The sequence below is a fragment of the Aquarana catesbeiana genome, linkage group LG02 (genome assembly GCF_042186555.1).
Source record: "Aquarana catesbeiana isolate 2022-GZ linkage group LG02, ASM4218655v1, whole genome shotgun sequence".
NCBI lineage: Eukaryota > Metazoa > Chordata > Amphibia > Anura > Ranidae > Aquarana > Aquarana catesbeiana.
Window position 1 is genome coordinate 729577577 of NC_133325.1, and position 26564 is coordinate 729604140.

General features: G+C 43.1%; 1 protein-coding gene across 2 annotated transcripts in view; it reads left to right on the plus strand.

Moving 5' to 3' along the window:
* Positions 1-25643, plus strand: part of LOC141129186 (multidrug resistance-associated protein 1-like) — a 119878-nt gene extending 94235 nt beyond the window's left edge. For both annotated transcript variants that reach the window (XM_073617051.1, XM_073617050.1), the window contains exons 19-28: positions 2570-2724; positions 7000-7155; positions 8349-8548; positions 10883-11009; positions 14604-14705; positions 14802-14945; positions 16638-16796; positions 18455-18621; positions 19850-20044; positions 21664-25643. In XM_073617051.1, the coding sequence (XP_073473152.1) occupies positions 2570-2724; positions 7000-7155; positions 8349-8548; positions 10883-11009; positions 14604-14705; positions 14802-14945; positions 16638-16796; positions 18455-18621; positions 19850-20044; positions 21664-21784 (1526 nt within the window). In that variant the 3' untranslated portion in view covers positions 21785-25643. The remainder of the gene's footprint in view (positions 1-2569; positions 2725-6999; positions 7156-8348; positions 8549-10882; positions 11010-14603; positions 14706-14801; positions 14946-16637; positions 16797-18454; positions 18622-19849; positions 20045-21663) is intronic.
* The last annotated feature ends 921 nt before the right edge of the window (positions 25644-26564 follow it).

A 26564-nucleotide genomic window follows, 5' to 3' on the forward strand; every position in this document is an offset into this window, starting at 1 on the left:
CAGATGTAAACTTGGATGGGGAGGGGTTGCATGGGTCCCCCCAAAAAGTAAGTGAATTGGCCCGAGGACACTTCTCTTCGCTCTGCTCTGACAGAGAGCACCCACAAAGTCCACTACTGGCTGGAAAATACCTAGGACTCACTTTTGTAGAACTGAGAACTGCACACAGTCTCTAGGGCACAGGACATAGGCCAGTACTCACAATGCCACAGAATCATTTGCTGCCTCCTTCTGATATCCACCGGGCACTCTTCAGTGAGGGAGACACAGACTCACAATTATTATTATTATACAGGATTTATATAGTGCCAATAGTTTGTGCAGCGCTTTACAACGTTAGGACAAACAGTACAGTTACAATACAATTCGATACAGGAGGAGTCAGAGGGCCCTGCTCGTTAGAGCTTACAGTCTAGGAGGGAGGGTCAAGTGATACAAAAGGTAATATCTGTGGGGAGTGAGCTGATACAAAAGAAAATAAAAGTACAGTTGTTAGGCGGAGGCAGGATAGGCTTCTCTGAAGAGGACATTTTTCAGGGATCGCCTAAAAGTGGATAAAGTTAGAGATAGTCAGACAGATTGGGGTAGGGAATTCCAAAAGGGTGGAAGAGGCTCGGGAGAAGTCCAGGAGTTGATCATGGGAGGAGGTGACAAGGGATCTAGAGAGCAGGAGATCTTGGGAGGAATGAATAGAATTATTAGGTTGGTATTTTGAGACGAGGTAAGTGACATAGCTGGAGGCAGAGTTGTGGATGGCTTTGTAAATTATTGTTAGTATTTTGAATTTAATTTGTTGGGTGAGTGGCAGCCAATGGAGGGATTGGCAGGGGGGGTAGGAGACGCTGAGCAGTTTGTAAGGTGGATGAGTCTGGCCACTGGTGTGCACAGCCTATTGCATTGGAGTGTGCATCCCAGAGCACAAACACATGCGTGGTTTATCAGCAGAGCAGTGGACAGTGTCAGCAGAGCAGAGATTGGTGGCAGTCAGTTTTATATATAGATATAGATATTTTTTTTTTTTTACAATTTTATTTTTTACAATACTATTTTTGTTTTGTTTTTTCATAATATTTTAGGAGCACCGCTGTGGGGCTTGGGTGAAATATCAAGGGTCTAAACAGAGATAAAGGGCCTGAGGACAGAGATTCCCCAGTCTCTTTATCTGCAGCCTTAGCTGCACTGGACAGTGAACACATGGGAAATGCTCTGTGCTGAGCGTCTTCCTGTTCATTCACAGGCAGAATCATAGTAAATAGTTTACTATGCTTCATTAAAATCCCCTGCAGCAGCTGGTGGGAGAGGAGAGAAGGGAAGCTGGCAGCACCGCAGGAGGGGGGCACCGGGAAGCAGAGAATCGGCACCAGACAGGGTGATTAAGGTGTGTCCAGGCACACCCAGCACACCCTGTGCGCACTCCTATGAGTCTGGCAGAAGCATTCATGATGGATTGAATAGGGGATAGCCTATTTAAAGGTAAGCCAATGAGAAGTGAGTTGCAGCAGTCGAGGCAAGAGATGACAGGGAGTGAATTAGGAGCTTTGTGGTGTCAGTTGTACAATGCCACAGGACAGCAGGACACTCTTCACCCCAGCTTCCACCAGGTATTCTCTGGTGAGCTCTCCAGACTATAAGAAAATCCCAGACTTTGAAAATAGGCCACTAAGCTTAGACTACAACTGAGACCTCGATGACCTCCAAGCAGTGTCTCCAGCAGACTTCCCTGCAGGGCAGAGACAGGGGACTCCTCTTACAGAACTGGACCCAGGATCCACACACTCTTGCTCCAGGCTTCGGACTGTTTATTGGATCTCCAGCCATCTACTGGGCACACCTCTCCGGGGTTTGGCTAGATCTCCTTAATCAGATCAGCAGCCTGTGAAATATTGAGCAGACCAAAACAATTAACCCCTGCTCCACTGATTAGAGGAGCTGAACTAAATTTACCTAACAACCTACACTAACTAGGAGGGTGCTACAATAATATTTGAGTGTAATGGTAATGCATTTATGCACAGTGGAATTTTCATTGTTGACAAATTAAGTGTATGCCATTGTGTTAGCTGGCCAAGTCAGCAAAACAACATTTAAAATGGGTGCAATTGGAAATATTGAGGAAACTATGTGTGCAGAATACACTGTAGATGGTCCAGTTCCAGATAATGAAAGTAAAAGTTAAAAAGTAGTTCAGATGATCCTGGCATACTCATGGATCAGGCTTTGGAAACCCATTTGGAAATGTGTTAAGTTCCCCAGGCCCTCCTGCTGTTTGGCATTGGTCCGTTAGTGAAGGAAATGTTCTACTTTCTTGCTGAGTATAAAAGCCCTTTAGGCCAGGTTCACATATGTGCGGCCGCGGGGTCCAGTGCATTTCTGTTCACCGGCTCAGGTGTGATTCAGGCCTGAATTTTTGCCTGAATTCGCACCTGAACCCAAAAACGCACAGGACCCTTTTGGAATTCGCACTGCAGCCTTAGAGTGACAAACTGTCAGGTAATTAAAATAGAAATGTTTGTCTCTTGTGGCATTGTAAATGTACCATAACCATTTCCATTGTATGTGATCGCTTTAGGTGTTTTTGTCTGCTACGGTGCCTATGTGATCACAAGAGGAACAATCTGCGCCTCTCGCTCACTCCACAACCAGATGTTAGACAATATCTTACACCTACCTCTCCAGTTTTTTGAAACAACACCCATGGGTCAAGTATTGAACCGGTTCACTAAGGTAAGTCCTGGGCAGTCATACCCTACCCAATGCATTTATTCTAATGTGATTGAAGATCATGAAAAAACATACTAAAAAAAAAAAAAAAAAAATGCAACCATCACATCTAAGAATTGTGTTGCAATATAATAAATGTTTGCTTTTAGGCTAAATTTTAAGGAGTTGAGCTGCATGTAGCGACTGATGTTCATGACTCCCAAGAAGTAGGAGATTCTCCTTCTGTGCTTTGTAAGCCATGGTGATATCATGGCTTATTCATAATAATATCAAAGCAGGATGGGCAAAGAAAAAAAAGTTTAGATGTATCACATAAAACAGGTTGCAGCTTCTAAAAATGCATCTAATGCCGCGTACACCCGATCGGACTTTCTGCCAACAAAACCGTAGATTTTTTTCCAAAGGATGTTGGCTCAAACTTGTCTTGCATACACACGGTCACACAAATGTTGGCTGCGTGAGAACGCGGTGACATACAAGACGTACGACAAGCCAAGAAAAGGTTTAATAGCCAGTGCGGCTCCTTCTGCTTGATTCAGAGCGTGCGTGAACTTTTGTGTGACAGACTTCTGTAAACATGATCGGACTTTCCAACAACAAGCTCACATCAAATATCAGCACACCAGAATTTGATTAATAATACACATTCCTCTTGTATTTTGACAACATTTGTCTATGCCTGGAGTTCCCAATAGTTGCTTATGCCCAGCTTTAAGTAACCGGGAGATGATTCTGTCTGTATGAATAACCTAAATATCAGTTTTAGATGGACTGATCCTTTAGCAATAATAAATGTTTGTGTATATGTATATTGTATACAAAAAATATATACAGTATTTCACAAAAGTGAGTACACCCCTGATATTTTTGTAAATATTTTATTATATCTTTTCATGTGACAACACTGAAGAAAGGACACTTTGCTACAATGTAAAGTAGTGAGTGTACAGCTTGTATAACAGTGTAAATTTGCTGTCCCCTCAAAATAAGTCAACACACAGCCATTAATGTCTAAACCACTGGCAACAAAAGTGAGTACATCCCTAAGTGAAAATGTCCAAATTGGGACCAATTAGCCATTTTTCCTTCCCGGTGTCATGTGACTCGTTAGTGTTACAAGGTCTCAGGTGTGAATGGGGAGCAGGTGTGTTAAATTTGGTGTTATCGCTCTCACTCTCCCATACTGATGTCAGGGCTGGGCTCAGCCCTTCCTTCTCAGAGCAGGCCGCTCAGCTGTCGGTTAATTGCCAGATCCAATCTTTTCCACAGAGACTCAGCTGATGTTAATAACCAGTCCTGCTGGTTACTTAAGCTGTTCAGTTCAGTCCCTCTCTGCCTTTGCCTTGGTCAACACATCCAGAGACTCTCTCCTGTGTACCTGTTGAAGACTTGCTTGGCTGATGTCCCTTCTGGTTCCTGATCCTGCTTGCTGTTCCACTATGCTGATTCTCCAGTTTCCTGATTTCCAGGCCTGACCTGAAGTAGGCTGATCTCTGGCTCCCTGGCTTGTCTGAATATCCATTCTAGTTACCAAACTCTGGCTATGATTTGACTACGTTGCTCTGTTTACCTTTTACTATTATTATTATTTATTATTATTATTATTATTATTATGCAAGTGTGATTTTAACTGCACTTCTGTCTCAGTCTGATTTATGGTTTCTGACAACTGGTCACTGGAATTTCAACATGGCACCCCATGGCAAAGAACTCTGAGGATCTGAAAAAAAGAATTGTTGCTCTACATAAAGCTATAAGAAGATTGCCAAGACCCTGAAACTGAGCTGCAGCATGGTGGCCAAGACCATACAGCGGTTTAACAGGACCGGTTCCACTCAGAACAGGCCTCGCCATGGTCGACCAAAGAAGTTGAGTGCACATGCTCAGCATCATATACAAAGGTTATCTTTGGGAAATAGATGTATGAATGCAGAGGTTGAAGGGGTGGGGGGTCAGCCTGTCAGTGCTCAGACCATACGCCGCACACAGCATCAAATTGATCTGCATGGCTGTCGTCTCAGAAGGAAGCCTCTTCTAAAGATGATGCACAAGAAAGACAGTTTGCTGAAGACAAGCAGACACAGGATATGGATTACTGGAACCATGTCCTGTGGTCTGAGGAGACCAAGATAAACGTATTTGGTTCAGATGGTGTCAAGCGTGTGTGGCGGCAACCAGGTGGTGAGTACAAAGACAAGTGTGTCTTGCCTTAAGTCAAGCATGGTGGTGGGAGTGTCATGATCTGGGGCTGCATGAGTGCTGCTGGCACTGGGGAGCTACAGTTCATTGAGGGAACCATGAATGCCAACATGTACTGTGGCATACTGAAGCAGAGCATCATCCCCTCCCTTCGAAGTCTGGGCCACAGGGCAGTATTCCAACATAACAAACCCAAACACACCTTCAAGACTACCACTGCCTTGCTACCACACCCATGCAGGTTAAAGGTGATGGACTGGCCAAGCATGTCTCCAGACCTAAACCCTATTGAGCATCTGTGGGGCATCCTCAAATGGAAGGTGGAGGAGCGCAAGGTCTCTAACATCCACCAGTTCCGTGATGTCATCATGGAGGAGTGGAAGAGGACTCCAGTGGCAACCTGTGAAGCTCTGGTGAACTCCACGCCCAAGAGGGTTAAGACAGTGCTGGAAAATAATGGTGGCCACACAAAATATTGACACTTTGGACCCGATTTGGACATTTTCACTTAGGGGTGTACTCACTTTTGTTGCCAGTGGTTTAGACATGAATGGCTGTGTGTTGTTTTGAGGGGATGGCAAATTTTCACTGTTATACAAGCTGCACACTCACTACTTTACATTGTAGCAAAGTGTCATTTCTTCAGTGTTGTCACATGAAAAGATATAATAAAATATTTACAAAAATGTGAGGGGTGAGAGAGTGTGTATGTGTGTGTGTGTATATATATGTATATGTGTGTATATATATATATATATATATATATATATATATATATATATATATATATATATATATAATATATATATATATAAACAAACAAAAATGGGATTGCCATTGCCTGTAGCTCACTATCATGTGAAAGCTGTGACTCTGGTTGCAGAGAGGTCCTCTAATTGCTGACTCACCAATTGGGGTGTAATCCAGGTAATTAACAAGCAAAATACTGGAGAAAATAGGTGGGGACAGACGCCACCTGTAAGTAATCACCGCGGACTAAGCAGCTTGTAAGAGGATCTTCATGCAAAATGTAATATGTACAAAAAGCTGGATTCAAAGGGGTTGTAAAGGTACATGTTTTTTTACCTTAATGCATCCTATGCATTAAAGCGGGGTTCCACCCAAATTTTGAACATTATCTCTATGCATTCTCTTCCTTGCCTAGATGCTGACATGCTGTGTAAAAAAATTTAAATCGCCGTAATTACCTTTTTTTTTCTATTCTTCTTTGTACTTCCTGGTTCTCCTCCCGTGGGAGTAGGCGTGTTTCTAGCCTCTCCCAGACCTCCCACAGTCCCCTGGGAGCTAGTCTCAGGCTTCCCAGCATGCATTGTGCAACAGCGTCCTCACAACATCTCGGTGAATGCTGGGAGCACAGCATTCACCGCATCCAGGAAATACATGCTTGTGGGCTTCAAATGCCCACAATGAAGATGGAAACCGCCTTCAGTGAATTTTATAAGTTATTCTTTACAACGAAATCGGACACAGGCGGACTTATTACACAGAACATGTGAGTAGATAATCATGAGAAGAAAAGTTTGTGAATGATCTCCAAAAAAAAAAAACGATAGATAGGTGGACCCCCGCTTTAAGGTGAAAAAACACCTGGCAGTCACCGGCCCCCTAGTTCCCCGTTTTACTTACCTGAACCCCTTCATTCAATTGGCGGGGACGCGCTGGCTCCTTCTCCACGGGCTCCCTGCTTTTGATTAGATAGATTGATAGCAGCGCAGCCATTGGCTCCCACTGCTGTCAATCAAAACCAATGGTGCCGGGGGGCGGGGCCGAATCGTCATTCTGTGCCTACAAATGCTAGACTCGGGAGCGCACCCACAAGGTAACCCCCTTGGGGAAGCGCTTCTCCGAGGGGGTTATCAGATGTGGGGAGGAGCTGCGGGGGGACCCCAGAAGAGCAGGTTCGGACCACTCTGCAAAACGAGCTGCACAGTGGAGGTAAGTATGACATGTTTGTTATTTAAAACAACAAAAATAAATTGCCCCTTACAATCACTTTAAAAAAAAAATTTTATCCATTATTTCTGACATTTCCTGTAACTTCTATCATTTTATTTTTAGGACATATATGTGATAGACGAGCGCTTTCATTACTATTTACGGACATGGTTAAACTGTATGCTGGATGTGCTGGGCACTATACTGGTCATTGTGTGTGCCACCCCGTTGTTCTTAGTGGCCATTGTTCCCCTAGGATTTTTTTACCTTCTCATCCAGGTAAGTATTTATTTATTTGTCACCCAGTAAAAATAAGGTGAGCTGGATTTTTTTTAAATTAAAGATAAATTGCATGGCAGCAACAAACCCAATCCAATCTGCAAATCAATGGACCTCTGTAACAACTAGTTTTCCTTGACTCTGCCCAACCTCTATAGCTCTAAAAAGGGGTTTATTAGATTTATTAGATTTATAATATTTAATTCACTTCTAACTGTCAAGTCACAGAGCACACACCTTAGATTCCAAATTTTAGATTTTCTGCAAAAACGTAAATTTTCATTTGATTTCGTAAAGACTGCAGCAGATTCTTTGCTGGAATCATTAACCCCAAACCCACCTGAGCTCATCCCTCCTGCTGTCTGCTCTCTTAGGTGAAATCCGAAGTCCTCTGCCCCCCACCATATCCCCCCAGCCGTTATCTTTAGGTGCTGATACGTTATTATGAGCCACTGGACCTGTTAGTCACTCATCCAGAGTGTTGACTACCTCCTCAATTCATAGAAGCTGTACTACAGCTTACATGAAATAAAAACGCTCTGAATGGAGGAAGTGGACCTTTCATTCATCCGCCCAACCTCAATTTGTAGAGTGCTTTGAACTGTCGAAAGCTTTACTACAGCTTGTGTGAAGGGAGGAGGGGGCTGGTAGAGGCAGACATAGTTGGCACTCTTGACAAGAGACTGTTACAGGTCCAGCAGCTCGTAATAACTCCTGGAGCATTTTTATGGCAGCAGGTGTATTATGGGGTGGATAGACAGAGGACTTCAGGTTTCAACTAAAGCCAGCCATAGATGGAGCGACGGTCAGTGTTGATGGAGGAATCCCTCCCCCACAGCCATTGTGTTCTCTCTGTGGGGGGGAGCTGGCCCCGCCGGGAGAACACGGTAATTACTGCCAGCAGCTAGTATAGCTGCTAGCAATAATCCCATGTAACATCCAATCAACTTGAGTACATTCAGCCTGCCCATACATAGTTCAAATCTCAGCCAGTCCCTGCTGAACTGGCCAAGAATCAAATTCATCTATGGCCATTTAAGAGAGCAGCCTTCAGCACAAGGGACAATTCTCATTAAATGGAAGTACTGTCTCTTGTGGTGATTAAAAAAAAAAAAAAAAACCTAAACTTAGGCTTTAATTTTTTGATATACAGATTGGAAAGTTCACTGTTGATTGTTCTCTCCTGTGATCAGAGATATTATATCGCCAGCTCGCGACAAATCCGCAGACTCGACGGGGCTTCTCGTTCTCCAGTCATCTCACACTTCAGCGAGACATTGTCAGGGGCTTCGACAATCAGAGCCTACGGGCATCAGGAGAGGTTCATCGGACAGAACAAGGATGTGGTGAATGAAAATTTGGTCTGCTACTACAATAATGTGATTTCTAACAGGTACTGGTGTACAGAGTGGTGTGATATAATGTGCATTCACCTTCCATGACTACTTGGGTGTGTATCCACTATCCACCTACAGATGTGTATGTTCACTCCAGACTTTTTCTTAGTACTCCCGTCAGGTTTTTGCTATTATCTGAGGCTGACACTTTACTGATCAGATGCCGATCGGCAGACCTTTTTTCGGTCATGCCCCTTCGATGGAAGCCGGACTGGCTGTGGTATACACGTGCCGAATGTTGCCTGAGTTCTGTTGAACCGGTTGATACCACCCAATATTCGGCCCGTGTGTACGGGGCTTAGGACTTCTTACAGACTCAGACCATTGTACATTTAGTTATGTTGACAATCACATTATTCTCCTCTGAAATCATGGTTCCTTTTGAGAAAAAAATCACATTTGACATTGGCAGGTAATTTCACAATGATGCTTCCAAGCACGTAAATATGTTTACGCATTGTGAACAACCATTCAGTTATTATAAGATGGAAAAGTAGATATAAAAAATTGTTCATCCGACGATTTTTTTTTTTTTTTCGTTAGAATGAGCTTTCTTGGATGAACTAATAGTTGACTCACAATTAACTTCTCCTGAAATGCAATGTCTACAGCTGGGCATAGACACTAGAGCAGTGGTCTCCGAACTGCAGGCCTCAGGCCGGATGCTGCTCTTTGCTTGCTTTTATCCAGCCCTTGGGGCAATTTTCCTTCCACTGATACAAGACACTAATCCTCCCATGGACACCAACAATGGGGCAATATTCCTGCTACTGATGCCAACATTGGGGCACTATTTCTCCCATTGACACCAACAATGGGGCACTATTCCTCCCACTGATACCAGTGATGGGGCGCTATTCATCCCACTGACACCAGCGATAGAGCTCTATTCCTCCCCCTAATACCAAAGATGTATTGTTTACACCCACTGACACCATGACAATTTCTACTGGCCACAGTCCTGCCCCCCCTAAAGTCTGGAGGACAGGAAACTGACTCTTTGTTTAAAAAGTTTGGAGACCCCTGCACTAGAGGATGCTCAGACATGTAGGCATGATTTGATTGCCCTTAAATCGATCAGTGCATCCCAAAACGAAAATCATTATATTGGGTAAAACAACAGTCGGACAAGGTTCCTTAACCTTTCCAATCACTATTGCACCCAATGAACTTTGGTTGTCAGTGTCCGTGTGTGACCTATAAACATCAGGTCATCTGCTAAAGCATCTGAAAATAGGCCAGAGAGGCAGACCATCTTCATGTCTATAGACACCATTAGACTAATTTTAAGTGACCCAACCCTCCCCTGCTCTGATGGGTCAATGATCTACACAAGCCATCTTGAGGAAAAAAGGTGATAACCATCTTTAGTCCATGCGAAAGCTCACACATGAAAAACGGGGAAAGAGTTACTAAGACTGGAGAGTGCAAAATCTGGTGCAGCTCAGCACAGAAACCAATCGGCTTCCAGGTTTCATTGTTGAAGCTTAATTGAATAAGCTGAAGTTGGAAGCCGATTGGTTACTATGCACAGCTGCATCAGATTCTGAGTGATCCTGTTTTAGTAAATCAACCCCACTGTCAGGTCCAGGTGCTATAAATGAAAGGCCAATGTGTCCCCTATCATTGTTCTTAGGGAGACATTTATTTGGGGGGGGGGTAGACTCGGTTTTATTGCCGTTAGCAAAATTGTTTCAGATCTTATCTGTCAGATGAAACAAAATTTACTGTGTGTGGTCAACTTTGCTCTGTGTTTATTTCAAATGTATTGCTCCCCTAAAGGGTTAGTTCACCTTTACCGAAAGACTGCCTATGCAGATAAGGGGCGTCTGTAGATAAAAACAACTCTATAGCCAAAATTTAAATTATGCCCTTCATATAGGTGTAGGTAATTTTGTACCTCCTGAAGCCTGGTTGAAAACTCCCAGAGATGGCATCATCCCTTCCAGCCCTGATGCTAGGATATTGCTAAGACAATGCCTTGCATACACTTTCTCTCTCTTGTCGCAGTAGCTGTAAGCTCAGTAATGCTGCAACGGAGGAAATAGTGGACCAAACACGTGTGGGATTTTGAGAGTTGACTCTAGTAACAAGGGAGGGCGGGATGATGCCATCTCTGGGAGTTTTTTCTGGCAGGCTTTGGGAGGTACCTAAATGGCCTACAGCAAGGGCATTATCCAACTTAAGTCAAAGCTGCAAGGTTTGTAGATTAAAACAGTTTCCTCTTACCTGCATAAGCAGTTTTTTGGTAACAGTGAACTGACCCTTTATCAATGTCCTGAATGGATCTTTTTCCTTAGACTGATTTTTGTCTCATCGTTGGTCAATAGGTGGCTTGCGGTGAGATTGGAATTTCTGGGGAACCTGATGGTTTTCTTTGCTGCTTTGTTTGCCATTCAAGGCAGTGATAAAATGACCTCTGGAACAGTGGGATTGTCCATCACCTATGCTCTAAATGTAAGTACATACATGTACAGGTAATATATTTAGATTGAAGGGGATTCATCTGAATGGTGATAAGATATATTATAGCCTGGAAACTAAAGGTGCCCATTGACTGTAAAAGGTGTTTGAAAGTAAAAGCAAGATCCAAGCATTCTCTAACATTTCTGTTGTCCTGTGCTTACATAAAGGTGAACTGTGAGCTTGGCCTCAGTAGCTCGCCACTGTATTGCTTTCCTCACTGTATGTGGTGAGGTTAATGCGGTGATAGGGAACCATCCTCCATTCTAAAGCTATGCTCACGTTGTCTCCCGAAGAACAGGTCCTAGACTGAGAGGGAGACGATGACCCCATGACCAACAACTTGATTCTACCCATAAGATCAAAAAGCCGGCAACCTGAGCTTCTTCGTTATGGAACTTTATTAGAGCACTTACAGCAATTGTAACATCATTAAAACTGAACACATTTTGGCCGAAGCCTTACTTATAGCATGCTATGAGTAAAGCTCTGGCAGAAATGCATTCAGTTTCTAATTGTATTGCAATTGCTGTAAGTGCTCTAATAAAGTTCAATAACGAAGAAGCTCGGGTTGCCGGATTTTTGATCTTATGGATTTGTATTGGATGTTATAGCCTCAGCATCGACACTCCACTCGTATATCTTTCAATACTGCGGTGGAGCTTGGTTGAGTCTCCTTTGTATCTAACTTGATTCTACAAAGCCAAGTCTGTGGACCACCCACTCTTATACATTTCACCTGTGGGTTGGAGCAGCGTGGTGCAGTGGCAAAAGACTCTCAGAGTCCAATTACAGAAAACGGAACTATATTGAAAATGAAGTTCGGCAATACACAACAATCCTGGCGGGAAGGCACCCGACCGGGAGCACTCAGAGGTAGTAACAGTGATGAAAAGTAGCAGAAGGTCTCAGGTGTGCCAACAGCGTATGTCTCAAGGAGCTGAATGCAGCCTGGCCAGTCCATAGCCAAAAGGGGAGTCTTCTAGGAAGGATGGCGTCTCCTGACAATTTCCCTACTCATCTGGAACCTCTCCCTGACACTAAGCACTGTCCCTGACAGATGGGGGACCTGTACCCATTCTAGCCACACATGAAATGCATGCTAAACCTGGAGACTGGGTCTTAAATAGACTCTACCTGACCCAAGATGGCAGCCAAATTCACATGGGGTGCCAGCCTCCATTCACTGCCTCTATGTGATTGAGTAAACTATAGAGGTACTAGTTTCCTCTTGACTTCCTCCTCCACCTGCATTGCCACTGTGAATGAGTGCCACCTCGAATGTGATGTCCGAGACAGACTGGTTTAGGAAAACGAAAACATTTTGCTGTTTCCTTTTATCAGTGGGCTAGATTCCATTTTTATATCCTTAAGGACTTGATTGGTTGCTGGGGGATAGCTGCATTTTGGTCTTCTCATTGTCTTGCTAATGCTGAAATGCTAATCTATATCAGAAAGCATTGTACTGATTTTCCAGTTAAAATTCTCCAGATATATGTAACAGTCAAGAATCTTCAAAGATGTATACTCTTGTTATTGATTTTGTTTTAGATGTCAATGTTTAATGCATGTTAAAGTGGTAGTAAACTGCTGGGTGGCTTTTTTTTTTTTGGACCTGCAAGGCAAAGCCATAATGTGCTAGCATGCATTGCATACTACCACATTATGTGAAACTTACCTGAAAACGAAGCCTTCCAGCGATGTGCTGTCACTGATGGAGGCCGCTTCCATCTTCACCCATCTTCCTTCCCGGTCCACGTACTTACAGCTGTGTAACAGGCTGGAGCAGGGATGATGTCACTCCTGTGCATACGCGGGGGGAGCCGCCGTTTATGTCACGGCCCGGGTGGCTGTTCCTTCAGAGCGCATGTGCTGATGACGTCATCAGCTGCATATACAGTAATCTCCTAAACGGCGCACGTCTAGGAGATATTTACAGCACCTATAGGTAAGCCTTATTATAGGCTTACCTGGAGGGACAAGTCAGAGATTGGAGTTTACTGTTTTCAAATACCTTGTTTCTGCATAAAATTGGTAAATATATATGCACATGGGGGCAACTATATTTCTTTATTGCTTGTGCAGGCTCAGCGTTCTTTTAAAAAAAAAAAAAAACCCAGAAGCTGATTTTGCACTCTTCAGTTTTACCCCCATAGGTTTGTGCGAAGGAGGCATAAAGATGCACTGTTATGCAGCTCTGCAAAGCAGAATGCTGAGCCTCACGCCGGTGCAGCTACAAAAATGGGGTAGACGGGATTCGCCCGTATGCCCGAAATGTCAAGTACACTAATGCCTCGTTTCCACTGAGCGGATTGGTTCGGTACGGTACGCTATTTTGAGGTTTTCCATTATGAAAGCGGCCCATACAACCAATGTGGGGCCATAGAAAATGGTACGGTTAGGGCGGAGCTACTGGCGTTGCACGATACATTCCATCTATTGACGGACGTGTGACCCCACGCTAGGCATTTTTTCTAAACCCCGTATGGCCCCTGGCGGTCCGACTTGCAGTGGAAACGCTCACCTGAATAGGCCAGACCATTCTAACCCCTCCAAACTGTACCGACCCGAACCGTTCCGCTCAGTGGAAATGAGGCACAAGGAACACATATTCACATGTTATGGAGATGCCCAAAACTAGTGAGATACTGGCAGGAAGTCATCCAAACTTTAAACAATATATTTCAGGTTCAACATATTGCACCAATCTGCAAATGTCTATTTGACACCTCATCTAGAGCCGAACATGACGCTCTCAAGTTTGAAGTAGTCTAGTAAGTATGAGCTGTGGGGGAGCCACCCCCGGAATCTCCAGCCACCCCCTCCAAATTTTTTTAAAATTTATTAGAGGTATTCCTGTGAAGGTATGTATTCTTTTCCCTTATCAATATATTGTTAACCTGTTGTATCCACTTCTGAAATGTAGGTGGTATATGAGAGGATAACCAATATCTTGCCATCAGTTTTCTCGCTAGATAGAGTAATCTAACCAGGGCCATATACGTAGTCGGGGAGTAAAGTTCTTCGGTCGGTCCACCTAGAATGCACATAACTGGAGTAAAATCAAGTTGAACCTGAAATATACTGTTCATAGTTTGGATGACTTCCTGCCAGTATCTCACTAGTTTTGGGCATCTCCATAACACATGAATGAGTGTTCCTTGGTGTACTTGACACTTCGGGCATATGGGAGAATCCCGCCTACCCCATTTTTGTAGTTGTACCGGCATGAGGCTCGGCATTCTGCTTTGCAGAGCTGCAAAATAGTGCATCTTTATGCCTCCTTTGCACAAACCTATGGGGTGGATTTACTAAGACGGAAGAGTGCAAAATCAGCTTCTGGGTTTTTTTTTTTTTTTGTCAAGACTGGGTTCACACTTGAGAACGCAACGGCGCACAGCGCACAGCAGGAATCCAGTGAGTCTCCACTCACTGTTTCAGGTCCGATTTCAGCCGGAATTTTGAAAAAAAGGTGTGAACCCAGCCTTAAGGTAAACACTGTAGTAATAACACATAATATGTACACCACAGACAATACAAACTATGTTTCCTTTCAATAGATGCCTTAATTTTCCTTCCTCTATCCAGATTACACAGACATTAAATTTCTGGGTCCGTAAAGCCTGTGAGATTGAGACAAACGGAGTAGCCATAGAACGTGTTTGTGAATATGAAGACATGGAGAAAGAGGTACAGTGATCTCTCCTCTGCTGTAGTGTAGAAAAGATATTTGAATTTGTGCAAATGAATTGAGTTCACTAGATGAATATTTATGTTTGGTTCTAGGCCCCCTGGGTTATCGCTAGAAGACCGCCCTTGGAGTGGCCAGACAAAGGAGTAATTGAATTCACCAACTACCAGGCCAGATATCGGGAAGACTATGACTTGGCTCTCCGAGATGTCACATTCCAGCTGCGTACTACAGAGAAGGTGATTGGAAGGCCTTTTATCTGAAATAAGTTTATTACTGGGGATATCCATACTCGAATATAAGATTGGTGGTTGGTCAGTCATGCTTGGAGATGCACAAAACTGTACTGTGCACCAGAGAGAGTGGCACTATCTTAGCAAACCACACTCAAAAAAAAGGAATAGTGACAACTATTAACTGTGACCCTGTGAACTTGTAGGGCAATTTTAAATTGTAATCCTGAGCCCCTTCCATTTTTATTAAGAATCATTTCAGCGGCATAATCAGAGTCACCTGGGCTCTGGTGAGGAACGATAGCCAGGGCACTGAATGTCAATCCCACACCTCCTGTATCAGCTCTAGCATCCCCAAACCCTATGGCCCTCTGCAACTACCTATCTCACCCATTACCTCCTTTACGTGAAACCCTCAATTCTTATAAGCCCACTTCTGAAACGAAAGCCCCCAACCTAATCTTATAGACCTTTTATCTAACGCGTTATGCCTCCTTTCTGGTAAAGCTCACTTAGACCAGGGGTCCCCAACCCTCAGGCCGTGGAGTGGTGCCAATCCATGCCTGTTGATGACTGGGCCGCACAGCTGGAGATGTGACCGCGGTCCGCACAGGGCTATCACAGACCACGGTTGCCGCTTACCTCCTGTTGTGCGGCCATGCCTGTGTGTCCTCTCCTGGCTCTTCCGCCCACCTGGCTGACTATGTCATCCAATCAGCAGGGCAGGGTGCAGGAGGAGCTGCAGATCAAAATGGAGAGCTCCTCCCGCCCCCTGCCCTGCTGATAGGATGACATTGTCGGACAGGCAGGGGAGACACATGGACTGATCACAGCCTCTGCCTTGCCAAAGTTAGGAGTCCTGTGCAGGGGAGGCAGACAGAATGGGAAAGTGTCATGTTAGATAGGAGGGGGGGGGGGGGGGGGCAGGACTGCACAGGCACTGTGATGGAGGAGGCTGTGATTGCTAGGGACACTGTAATATAAAGGGGAACTGTAATCATTACAGTGCAGTCCACTTTACATCACAGCACCCCTTTACATTTCATTGCCCCCCTAACAGAGCAGTCCCATTTACATTACAGTGCCCTCTTTACAGAGCAGTCCCCATTATATTAATGTAAAGGGCACTGTGATGTAAAGGGGACTACACTGTAATGTAAAGAGGGGGCTGTGATGTGAAGCAGAACTGAGGACACTGATACAAAGAGGGGACTGTGCTGTAAAGGGGGGCTGAGCACAGACTTCATAAATAGTGCCTTCCCCCAACCCCGGTCCCTGGGAAAATTGGCTGCCGTGAAACCGGACCTGGTGCCAAAAAGGTTGGGGACCGCTTTCTTAGACATTACAATCTCTTTTTAGATATACCAACAACAATGAAGTTTAGAAGCCTGCTTGACTGGATATACAATGATTGGATAGTTTAGGTAGGCCCTTATATTGCATAATTTCTGTAAATTTAAAGGAGATTGCACAAAGATTGTATAGTTAGATTATAATTGTCTATGGTGAGATTAGGAGGGTGATGTTAATGAGAGGTCATTTGGATATGACTAGGTGCTGCCAATGGGCTCTCCAGTCTCATATGGAATGCTCTTGCTATTCAGTTCTTTATGAATTTAAGTTAATCTTCATTACTGTCTGTTTTAGGCTTAATGCCATTGTAACGTTAGAGATCATTGAACGTGTTTTCTTTTTCAGCTTGGTATTGTTGGGAGAACAGGAGCTGGTAAATCTACACTCACAAACTGCTTATTCCGTGTTGTGGAGAGGGCAGGAGGCAAGATTGTGGTGGATGGGATTGACATAGCTACTATCGGTCTCCATGATTTACGGAGCAAATTTAATATCATACCACAGGTGAGTCTATGATAAAAAGATGGACGCGATCTTATATTAAACAGACAATTGGCACAAGCAAAAGAATTGAAGAATAAACAGTATAGAGACCAACTGGATGTTGGTATTCCGTTCCTTAAAGCAGAACTAAACCCATCAATTTTAGCAGCTTCAAAAAAGTTACATTCCCAGAATCTGTCACATTTGCTTGTGCTATCAACCAAACTATCAAATATCTGGTGTTATAACTGATCACATGTGCAGCATCATGGCAGTTGCTGATCAAAGAGGCCAGGATGGCAGCTTCCTTGGCGGAAAAGGATAGGAGGGTTTAGTTCCGCTTTAAATGCCAGAAAACAATTTGAATTGCTATTGGTTGCTGTTTAACATTTTTCTATATTGGTTTTTATAAAACAAACTGAGAAGATCCCATTATTTGAATCCTGCCTGTATTCTACTAGAATATAGGGAACAGTAATCTCTGGGGGGAATTACAGATTAGCCGACCAGACTTCTCAAAACTTTTCTTTTCAGTTTTGGATGGTGTTAGAATTGTTAGAACCATTGTCAAGTTTTTGCTCTTTTTCTCCTACTGGTGAGATTCGTCTTCTCTATTGGTCCACAAAGTGAAGAATAATCAAACATTTGACTGTTGTCACCAGTACAGGAGGTGAGGGAGAAAAAAAAAAAAAAACAGGGATGGATTTAGCCATTTCTTATCCGGTCTTAAACTAAAAAGAAATATTTGGGCTTTAGGTAGACTTTGGGAAACATGCCTTCCCACCTTAATACTTCCTATGGTTTTCCTTCCTTGGTTCTTCCTTCCCCTCTAATCAACATCCTAACTAAATTTGTAAATAAAACCTTTGCTTTCATTATATAGCTCCTTTTGGACCCAGTGATGTAATCACTGGGTCTTGGTACTTCTCTATGTAATGCAGGCAGATCATGACTGGTGGAATGGGGTGGGGCTGTGAGAGTGCTGTACATTTCTTCATGAAAACATCACAGCACCCTGCCTCAATAATCCCTTCAGGAGCCCTCAGCACTGATGCATAATGTCTTGATGGGTGGAGATCAGTCTGAATGAGTGGGTGTTCCTAGGCAGATTGCATTTGCATGCAGACTATCCTAAATGAAAATGACGCAGCCTCTAAATGACTTGCTGCAGCTTTTGAAGCACATTGTGAAAAGCTCGTAGTGTGCAGTGAAATCAGAGTAGGCTATTTCAGTCCAGGAGAGGAACCTGTGCAATTGTGAAATAATATAGGTAAGGCTGGGGTTAAACTTTAAAAGATGGTAACCTACCCAAAAGTACATTGTGGCCCCTTTCTGTCAAAAGCACCAGCCAGAAAGTATGGAAGTCCCGGGACAGCCAGGCAGAAGGTATTCTCGGTAGGAGTTTAACCATTGCATTACTCATACTTCTTTCAGTCCAAGTGTCCTTTACACAAGTGTCCTTTACACAAGACTATGGGAGTGGATATGGTGTGAATTTAGTGAATAGTTCAACAATAATCTTTTTGTGGAACAAGTTCAAACATACCCTTTAGGCCACACCTACTCAGTTTTAATATGCAAATGATGGCTTAGGATTCTGTCAGTATTTTCAGTACATTTTCTGTTTTATTATGATTTTAGTCCCGGATTATATTTGACTGAGTGCTGTTTGCTTCCAGGATCCAGTTTTATTCTCAGGAACGCTCCGGATGAACCTGGATCCATTAGACAAACATTCGGATATGGAGCTCTGGAATGCTCTGGACATGTGTCATCTGAAGGATTTTGTGCAGTCTCTTCCCAAAAAACTCTACCATGACATCTCCGAGGGAGGAGAGAACCTCAGGTACGCATTGTGATCTATATAGGGCAGTAGAGGGTACATAGTGCTTTACTGCACTGGCACTGCCTTACTTCTCTGCTGTAGAGTTGGAGCTGTTCACCAGTTCACACTGTGAGAAATTTCGGAATAACTACTGCACTTGAGTGCTTTCCATCAGAGAACTTCCTAATCCATGAAATGGAAGATTATAATAAAATAAATTATTGAACAATTTTACATGTAGCAGAGCAAGTCTCAGATGTGCTGAGGGGCGGAATGCGGCTTGGCTGGCCCGTACCAAAATTGGGAGGACTCCAGGAAGGGTTGCGTGTCCCTATCCTTTCCCTACTTGTCAGGAACCTCTACCTGCCGCTAATCACTGTCCCTACCAGACAGGTGACCTGTCCCTACACTACCCACATGCAAACTGCGCACCAAGCCTGGGAGCCAGTGGCCTAAATAGGCTCTGCCTGACTCACGACAGCTGCCAAAGTCACATGGCATCCAATCTGATAGCTACCCCAGGAAACCATAGAGGAACCATGTGCCTCTCGACTTCCCCTTCGATTGCGATGTCGCTGCAGTCTAGCACCACCTACAGTGGAGAGAACAGACTGCACCTGCCTAAAACTGTGTGTCGGAGTACATTTTATAGAGAATATGGACATTGATTGTGAACTTCTTCCTTATCAAAGTAAAAAAATCTCTCCATTGAGTAGAAGGCAATGAAGAATAATACCACTCCAAGTGCCCATATCATCTGCATTGTCCAGGTATCTCTAGTGCTTGCCTACAAGTTTGTTCTTGCTCCATGCATTAAATATCAGGAGAACAATGGGCCACACGCTGATCATTTCACTGAAGTAAAATCAACTTTATTGCAGTCGGACACGCTACTAACACTACTTCAATAATTTCCCTTTGGGATTAATAAAGAATTATGACTCTGATAAACACTCCAACTTGAGGGTGGCCTCAGGATGGGATGTTTGGCAGTATGTCTGACTGCAATAAAGTGTTACCCACTCATGGCCCTAGAAGCAACCTTGGAGTGTGTTTTGAACCAGTGACCTTGACCAAGTTCTGCTGCATTGGAGGTCAAGGTGCTGTCTAAAAGGTGCTTAGTTTACGAAAGTGGTTGCATAGAATTACAAGTACTTTTATAAGGTATAACATCTTTTATATGTAGTTTAAATGTGTATGTATTTTCATGCTCTGAGATTTGCTGTAAATCGTAATGTTTGTATTGCAGCGTTGGACAGAGACAGCTGATCTGTCTTGCACGAGCCTTACTCCGAAAGACCAAGATTCTGGTTCTAGATGAAGCAACGGCCTCTATTGATATGGAAACAGATAATCTGGTTCAGAGCACCATTAGAAATGCATTCATTGATTGCACTGTACTGACCATAGCGCACAGATTGCACACTGTCATGGACAGTGAAAGGTAAAAGTCTTTTATTAAAGGGAACAAAGTAGCAATTGTCAGTGCAGCCTTTGCTGGAAATTGTTGCCAATCAGATAAGTTCACCTTTAAAAAAAAATTAAAAATAAATGCCCATCTTTTTGCAGGTAAACCGAAAGCTGAAAAGGCTGCCAGACCTTGTAGTTTTCTATTCGCAGAACTCTGTGAATGAATGACGTGGCAGGCAGGCGGAGTACAAAAAGGCCATGTTCTTTTCAGAGTGTTGGGGGGGGGGGGATCCACTGCCACCAGCCTAACTGGGAGCCGGGGACTGGTGGATGTGTACCATGTTTGATTGTACACCATAAATATGGGTGTAACATCTAACGTGTTACAAAAGGTGAACTTATCCTTATAAACTGACCATTCTTGTACACTATGTGGTTAATTTACTAAAACTGGTGAGTGCAAAATCTGGTACAGCTGTGCATGGTAGCCAATCAGATAATAACTTCAGCTTGTTCAGTTAAGCTTTGACAAAACCTGGAAGCTGATTGTTTTTTATGAAAAGCTGCACCAGATTTTGCACTCTCCAGTTTAAGAAAATCACCCCCTATGGGTCTCATTTATTTAGAGAACCACTGATTAAAGTCTGTGTGGCACACAGCAGCCACTCATATTCCAGCTGTCAATATCTACTATAGTTTAAAAAACAAAGCCAATCATGTGATAGCTATGGTAAGCCTCAGCTTATTACTTTGCTTTAGTTTTTCTAGAAGAGCCCAAATATTGCCAAGTAAACCCCTGTCAAATGAGAACATTTAGCACTCAAAGGATAAGTTCACCTTCACCTAGAACATCTTGCATCTGTATTTAGGGTGTAACATGCACTGGCACCCCCCCCCCCCCCCTTTTATATGCTTTTAATATCTTCAGTTCATGCACGAGAAAGGGTTCCCAGAGCACAATAGGTTATATAAAGAGACAGCACAGCTTTTTCCATCTGAAACTTTGGATTGAGTCCTCAGATAAGCAATGCATCTCTTATGACCTCAAAGTCTGTAAACGTGCAGAAATGAAAGCCACAGTCTACTCTTTAGTGCATCAAAACCAAATAGAAGTGGGCAGAGCAGCTGAATCTGCATGGGCGGGCTTTGTCCTGCACCTAGCAAACATACTGACAGCAAAGCCTTTCAAATTACTTTGGGAGACCAACACCACCCCCATGTAATCTGCAGGCTTCGCTGTCTATTTGGCTGTCTATTTGGCAGTGGCCCACTGAGCATCTGTGTATCAGGAAAAGCTGTCAGTATTTCTAATACATGGCTTCTGTCCTAGGGCAAACTGAAGGGCTGGGCTGCCAGTATCCCCCATAACAGCTCCTGAGGTAGGTTCCTCTCCTGCCTTACTGCAGACCCAGACAAGAGGCTCCCATCTTTATTACTTCCATGTGTAAATATCGGATTTTACAGCAATGTAAGAGCCTAGAAAACATTTAGAGGAGCCTAAAGTTTAACCTGCTGGCTTATATATCATATATGTCATTGTGTAATAAAATAAAGTGAAAAAATAATTTTAAAATCCATTTTTTAGTTGTGACCATAATTAATAATGTAAGAAATGATTATACATTTACTTTAATAAGATCCTATTTCCTGCAGGGTTCTCGTTCTGGAAGCAGGCAGAGTTGTGGAGTTTGATGAGCCCCAGCGACTGATACAGAAGAAAGGGATCTTCTTCAAGATGGTGGCAGAGGCCGGGATACTCCCGAACATAGAGTAGTAAATGAGATATGGGAGATTGTTGTTACGCAGTACATCATAAGAGATCAGAATGTTCCCTGTACAGGCACTGGTTTTTTTTATCTGCTGCCTTCTCTGGTACACAACAAAAGCATAAACACTGGAACAATTCATTCTATACCAGTCGGACTTAATACCTTCCTCCTATGTTCAATTTGTACAATTTTTATCATTCCTTTACAATTTTTATGTTGGTCTGTTTCCATGGCATTTAATAGCGTCATTAGGGCAGCTTTTAAAGTGAAACCCTGGTGATGGTGGACTTTGGTGGTTTTGGGTCTCCAGAACAGACCAGTTGAACTACAGCTCACCATAAAACCAAGAGATCCCAATGGTACTTCAAGAGGACGGAGCTAGTCTTGCTGGGAGATTTCTAACAGCCCAAAGGAATCCAGAGGAGGAGAAGCAAAACTTAACTAATCAGCATAGACTCTCCTTTTGAAAATGTCTTATGAAAAGACTTCACGTGGATCTCAACCCTTCAATACTCCCCTCCTCCTCAGCGATGCAACATCTAGGAGCTCCCTGACTGGCACCAACATTGTCTCTCCAGTTTCCTCTAGTTTCGGGGTCTTTGGCCACCTTGACTGGCTGGGCCGGGATGGCGTAACTCCTGACACCAAGGTGTGCTAAGAATGTACACTGTGCTCTGCATACCAAGCTAAGTGCATGTTCTAAAGCAGGGATCCTCAAACTGCGGCCCTCCAGCTGTTGCAGAACTACACTTCCCATGAGGCATTGTAAAACTCTGACATTCACAGACATGACTTAGGCATGATGGGAATTGAAGTTCCTGAACAACTGGAGGGCTGTAGTTTGAAGACCCCTGTTCTAAAGCATCTTTTATAGGGAGGAAAGGAAGATGACTTTATTGCAGAGGAGACTAAAGCTGGTGGTCATGTACTAGTAGAATTTTGTTTGAAGACCTTGGTTTTAGGAATGTTTGTTCTATTTGCTAATTATTAGTGGAGTCAAATTGCTGTTCATTTTTAACCATTGGCGAGAGATGTCAAAGGAGCAGAATGGAGAATTTTTTTTGAACTAATGGAATTTCTAACTGAGCGTGGTTTCCATTTGGGAAAGTCCATTCACTCCAAAATTGAATGTTAAAAGTAAACTTTTTTGAAGTACTTGAAAACTACATTCTTCATGTCATCAAATATACTGTTGAGAATTTTTGTATGAATGTTTGTTGAAAAATCTACTAGTGTATGGCCAGCTATTGTATGTCACTTGTGCAACAAAAAACTTAATGCTTGAAAGTTCATAACTTTGCACATGTTTGTTCTAGGATAGCACTTTAGACAGGGTTAAAACTAGAAGTCAGACAATTTTCAGAAGGTCAGCAATGACACCCTCTGAGTCTCTACAGGTTCCTTTTCAGTTGCTTTCTTCTCCCTTCTTCACCTCCAAAAACCCCAGACGGTGTACTACATGCTGCTCCACTGAGATCTACCTGGATCATTTTTACCAATACAAAGAACTGCCATCCAGGCAGTAATATGTGTTTTCATGATGAAAATATGTTTAAGATAACACTACCATTTTCTGATGGCAGTAATACGAAATCTGCTCAGGTGATATTCATCACTTTTTCATCATTTTTTGCTGTATATATATTTTTGAAAAATCATTATTTGAACTCTTGTGAAATAAAAAACCATAATGGTGGCCACACACACTTCGATTTTTTTTTTTTTTAGCCAATCAATTTGTGATTCGATCAAATCCGCAATCAAAAAACCATAACTGCCCTTTTGATTTAGACTCACTTTAGATCAGATTCACTCAAACTAATTCAAATGACCAGGACAGAAATTTATTGATCCCTTTGCCACAGAGATACTTTTTTTTTTTTTATGACTACAATTGTATAACAATTGATCAGGTTATGAGATTACATGGTGGAAGCAGAGATGTGGTTGATAACTTACAATTGTAAGTTAAGATCATATCTTAGCTATCCATTGAAATCTACTTCCCCATGTGCACCATATTAATCGAATGGGTGGCCAATTATTCTTATTGGAAGCTATCGATCATAAACGAAACCCAGCATTTATTGAAGTGTATATGGTCACCATAAGTCCGAAAATCTGCTCCATAGATCTCGCTAGTCAAGCAGCATAGCCAATAGGTGACTCACCCATCAGGCTCCCCCCCCAAAGCAGAGGGGGGGAGCTTCCCCTTTTGGGCGAGCTCCACTAAGTTAGAGTTCTGAACCTAAAACTTTGTTGGGTTTATGTTGAGCAATCCAGGGCAATTCCACGTCAGGCATTTACTGTTCTCCATATGCTCAGCGAGGAGAAATCCTCTTATACACCGCCCTGCTGTGAATCAAGTGATTGTTTTCCTAGTAATCTTGTTGCTGGTGAGAAGATCGCTAGTGTAACAGTGGCCTTAGTTATACTTGGCGGCTCATTACATTTTTGCATTATGTCACACATTAATGTGTATTGCATTAAGGCAACCCACTGAAATCAGTGGGCTTCCAGTGCACCAAAATATCCTAAAAATCGGACAACCTCAAGTTTTTGCTGCAATGCACTGGAATGCATTGCAAAATGTATGTTATTTAAAATTAATGGCACCACACTGAACATGTGTTGCGATGCGGGCATTGCTGCAACACATAAATGTAAAGTTAAATAAAATAAAATTTATACATTAAAAGCACATTTAAATTTAGCTAGCTGATATCCTCCTGTAATCCCCTGTACAGCAACAGTAGGAACCAATCAGGCTTTGTTGCATGCTCATGTGCTTATAGTGAAACATGATGAAAGGAGAGAGCAGAGTGATGATCTTATCAGTGTGCTGTCTTCCTTTTATTGTCCAATAAGCTGGCTGGGGGTGTGGTTTAACCAGTGTTCTGGTTAAACTGTGCTGCTCCTATGGCAGTTGAGAATTGTGCCATCTGCCAGGTATTTGTAGATCTCAAAAATGGTTGCACATAATTATAGTTCCTTAGGAAATACAACAGTTACAACTAAAGAAAGGGGAATCAGAGCTTGTTCACACCAGCAGCCGCAGGTTTGCTTTGTGAAGGGAGCCGGGCTGCTGCGTTGTAAATGATGCATCATACTGTTACTTATTTTTTCTTTTTCCCCAACTTTATTGAAATGGTGGACTGGACATAGAATGACATTTCATTCATCTTTATTCACCCGCTGTGATGTACTGCACCACAACATGCTACTCTACAAAAAGTAGTGCAGGTCTACCTTTTCAGTGCAGTGGTGTTAACTGAACTCCTAGGGCTAAAAGGCAAATTACCTTGTCTATGCCCTGGGAATTCTTTGGGCAAGACTTCATAATACATATGGGGAGAATGGGCCCCGAAATGTATTCTAGGCTGCATATGTCCTGAAATAGCATTCAATATGAACTTTATTGACATGCTATTGCAGGTACATCCATTGTACTGTGTGTTCTCATACAGGAATTACAACATCCCCAATGCACATGTCTAAATATACATGGGTAAATCTAGAAATAGAAACCTTTTAAAATTGATATAATTAATTAAAATGTATACTCCAGCACTGTTCTCCACACATGCTCCCTGTATGTAAATGGGACTGAGAATTGAGTACTACACTAGTGCGTAGCTGCCTGGAATAGAAGGTGTCATTTGTACCGCTGCTAAACATTGCATTTAATATGTCTGCTCCTTATCTACGTAGCAATTATTACTGGATATAATTATATGGTAATGCGCAGGCAGAAACAGGAACACTCCCAAATATTTTGGTGATATTTTTTTCTTTGTCTCAGGGATTTGTCACTGCAAGTAAAATCATTTGTTAAAATGGCAATAAATTATCTTTTCTACAGAATTTGTTGTTGTGTTTTCATTGTGTACTGCCAATGCTAGGTACTGTGTGTTTTTTTTTTTTTGAGTTTTGGATATAGTGGAGAGGGAGAGGGATTAGCACACCAGGTTTTTATCACTGCCTATGCCCCCATGAAGGAGATTCACCCCAATTGTCCTCTTTACTGTTATCAAGAATATTTAAGTAAAATCCCCAATTTGGGGTTGTCACCAGAACAGGAATAGATAGGAAATCTTTAAATGAGGACACTGGTTCTGGTGACAACGGGGGGGGGGCGCAAAAGGGGTAGCTGCCCAGGGTCCAGTCATTGTTGTAAGGCCCAAAGCAGATGCCCCTTGAGCCCATACTGCCCACAATTGGTTGATAAGTGGATTTGGCTATAATACTCAGGAGATGAGGGCGGAATTGAATGTTGGGGGAGCAACTGTCAGTCCCAGACACAGTCACACTGCCCCCCCCTCCCTCAACAAGCTGCAGACCATCACGCCACTGAAGAGCTTCTTTGCCAGAGGGTTCGGCAGGGTGTTCGCCTGACATCCTCTAGACACTATCAAGGTGAGACCGCTGGGAGGGAAGGGGGTCCTGTGTAATGATGGGGGCAGTATGGGGAAGGGAGTCCTGTGTAATGATGGGGAAAGTCAGTGTTGATGGGGGAATCCATCTTGAAGCGCTATTGTGTTCTGCGATCAACTTTGGTACAACCAGACAGATTTTTTGCACGCGATTACTGCTGGTGGCTAGAGCTGCCAGCAGTAATCATTGTTCAACCAGCAGGGAAGGCTCTCCAAGCCCCCTGCCGGCAGAACACATTGATTACTGCTGGCAGCTATAGCCACTGGCCATAATCACATACAAAAAATATGTCTGGTTGTACCAAAGTTGATCGTTGGATTGACTTCAGTACAACTAGCCTGCCCATAGATG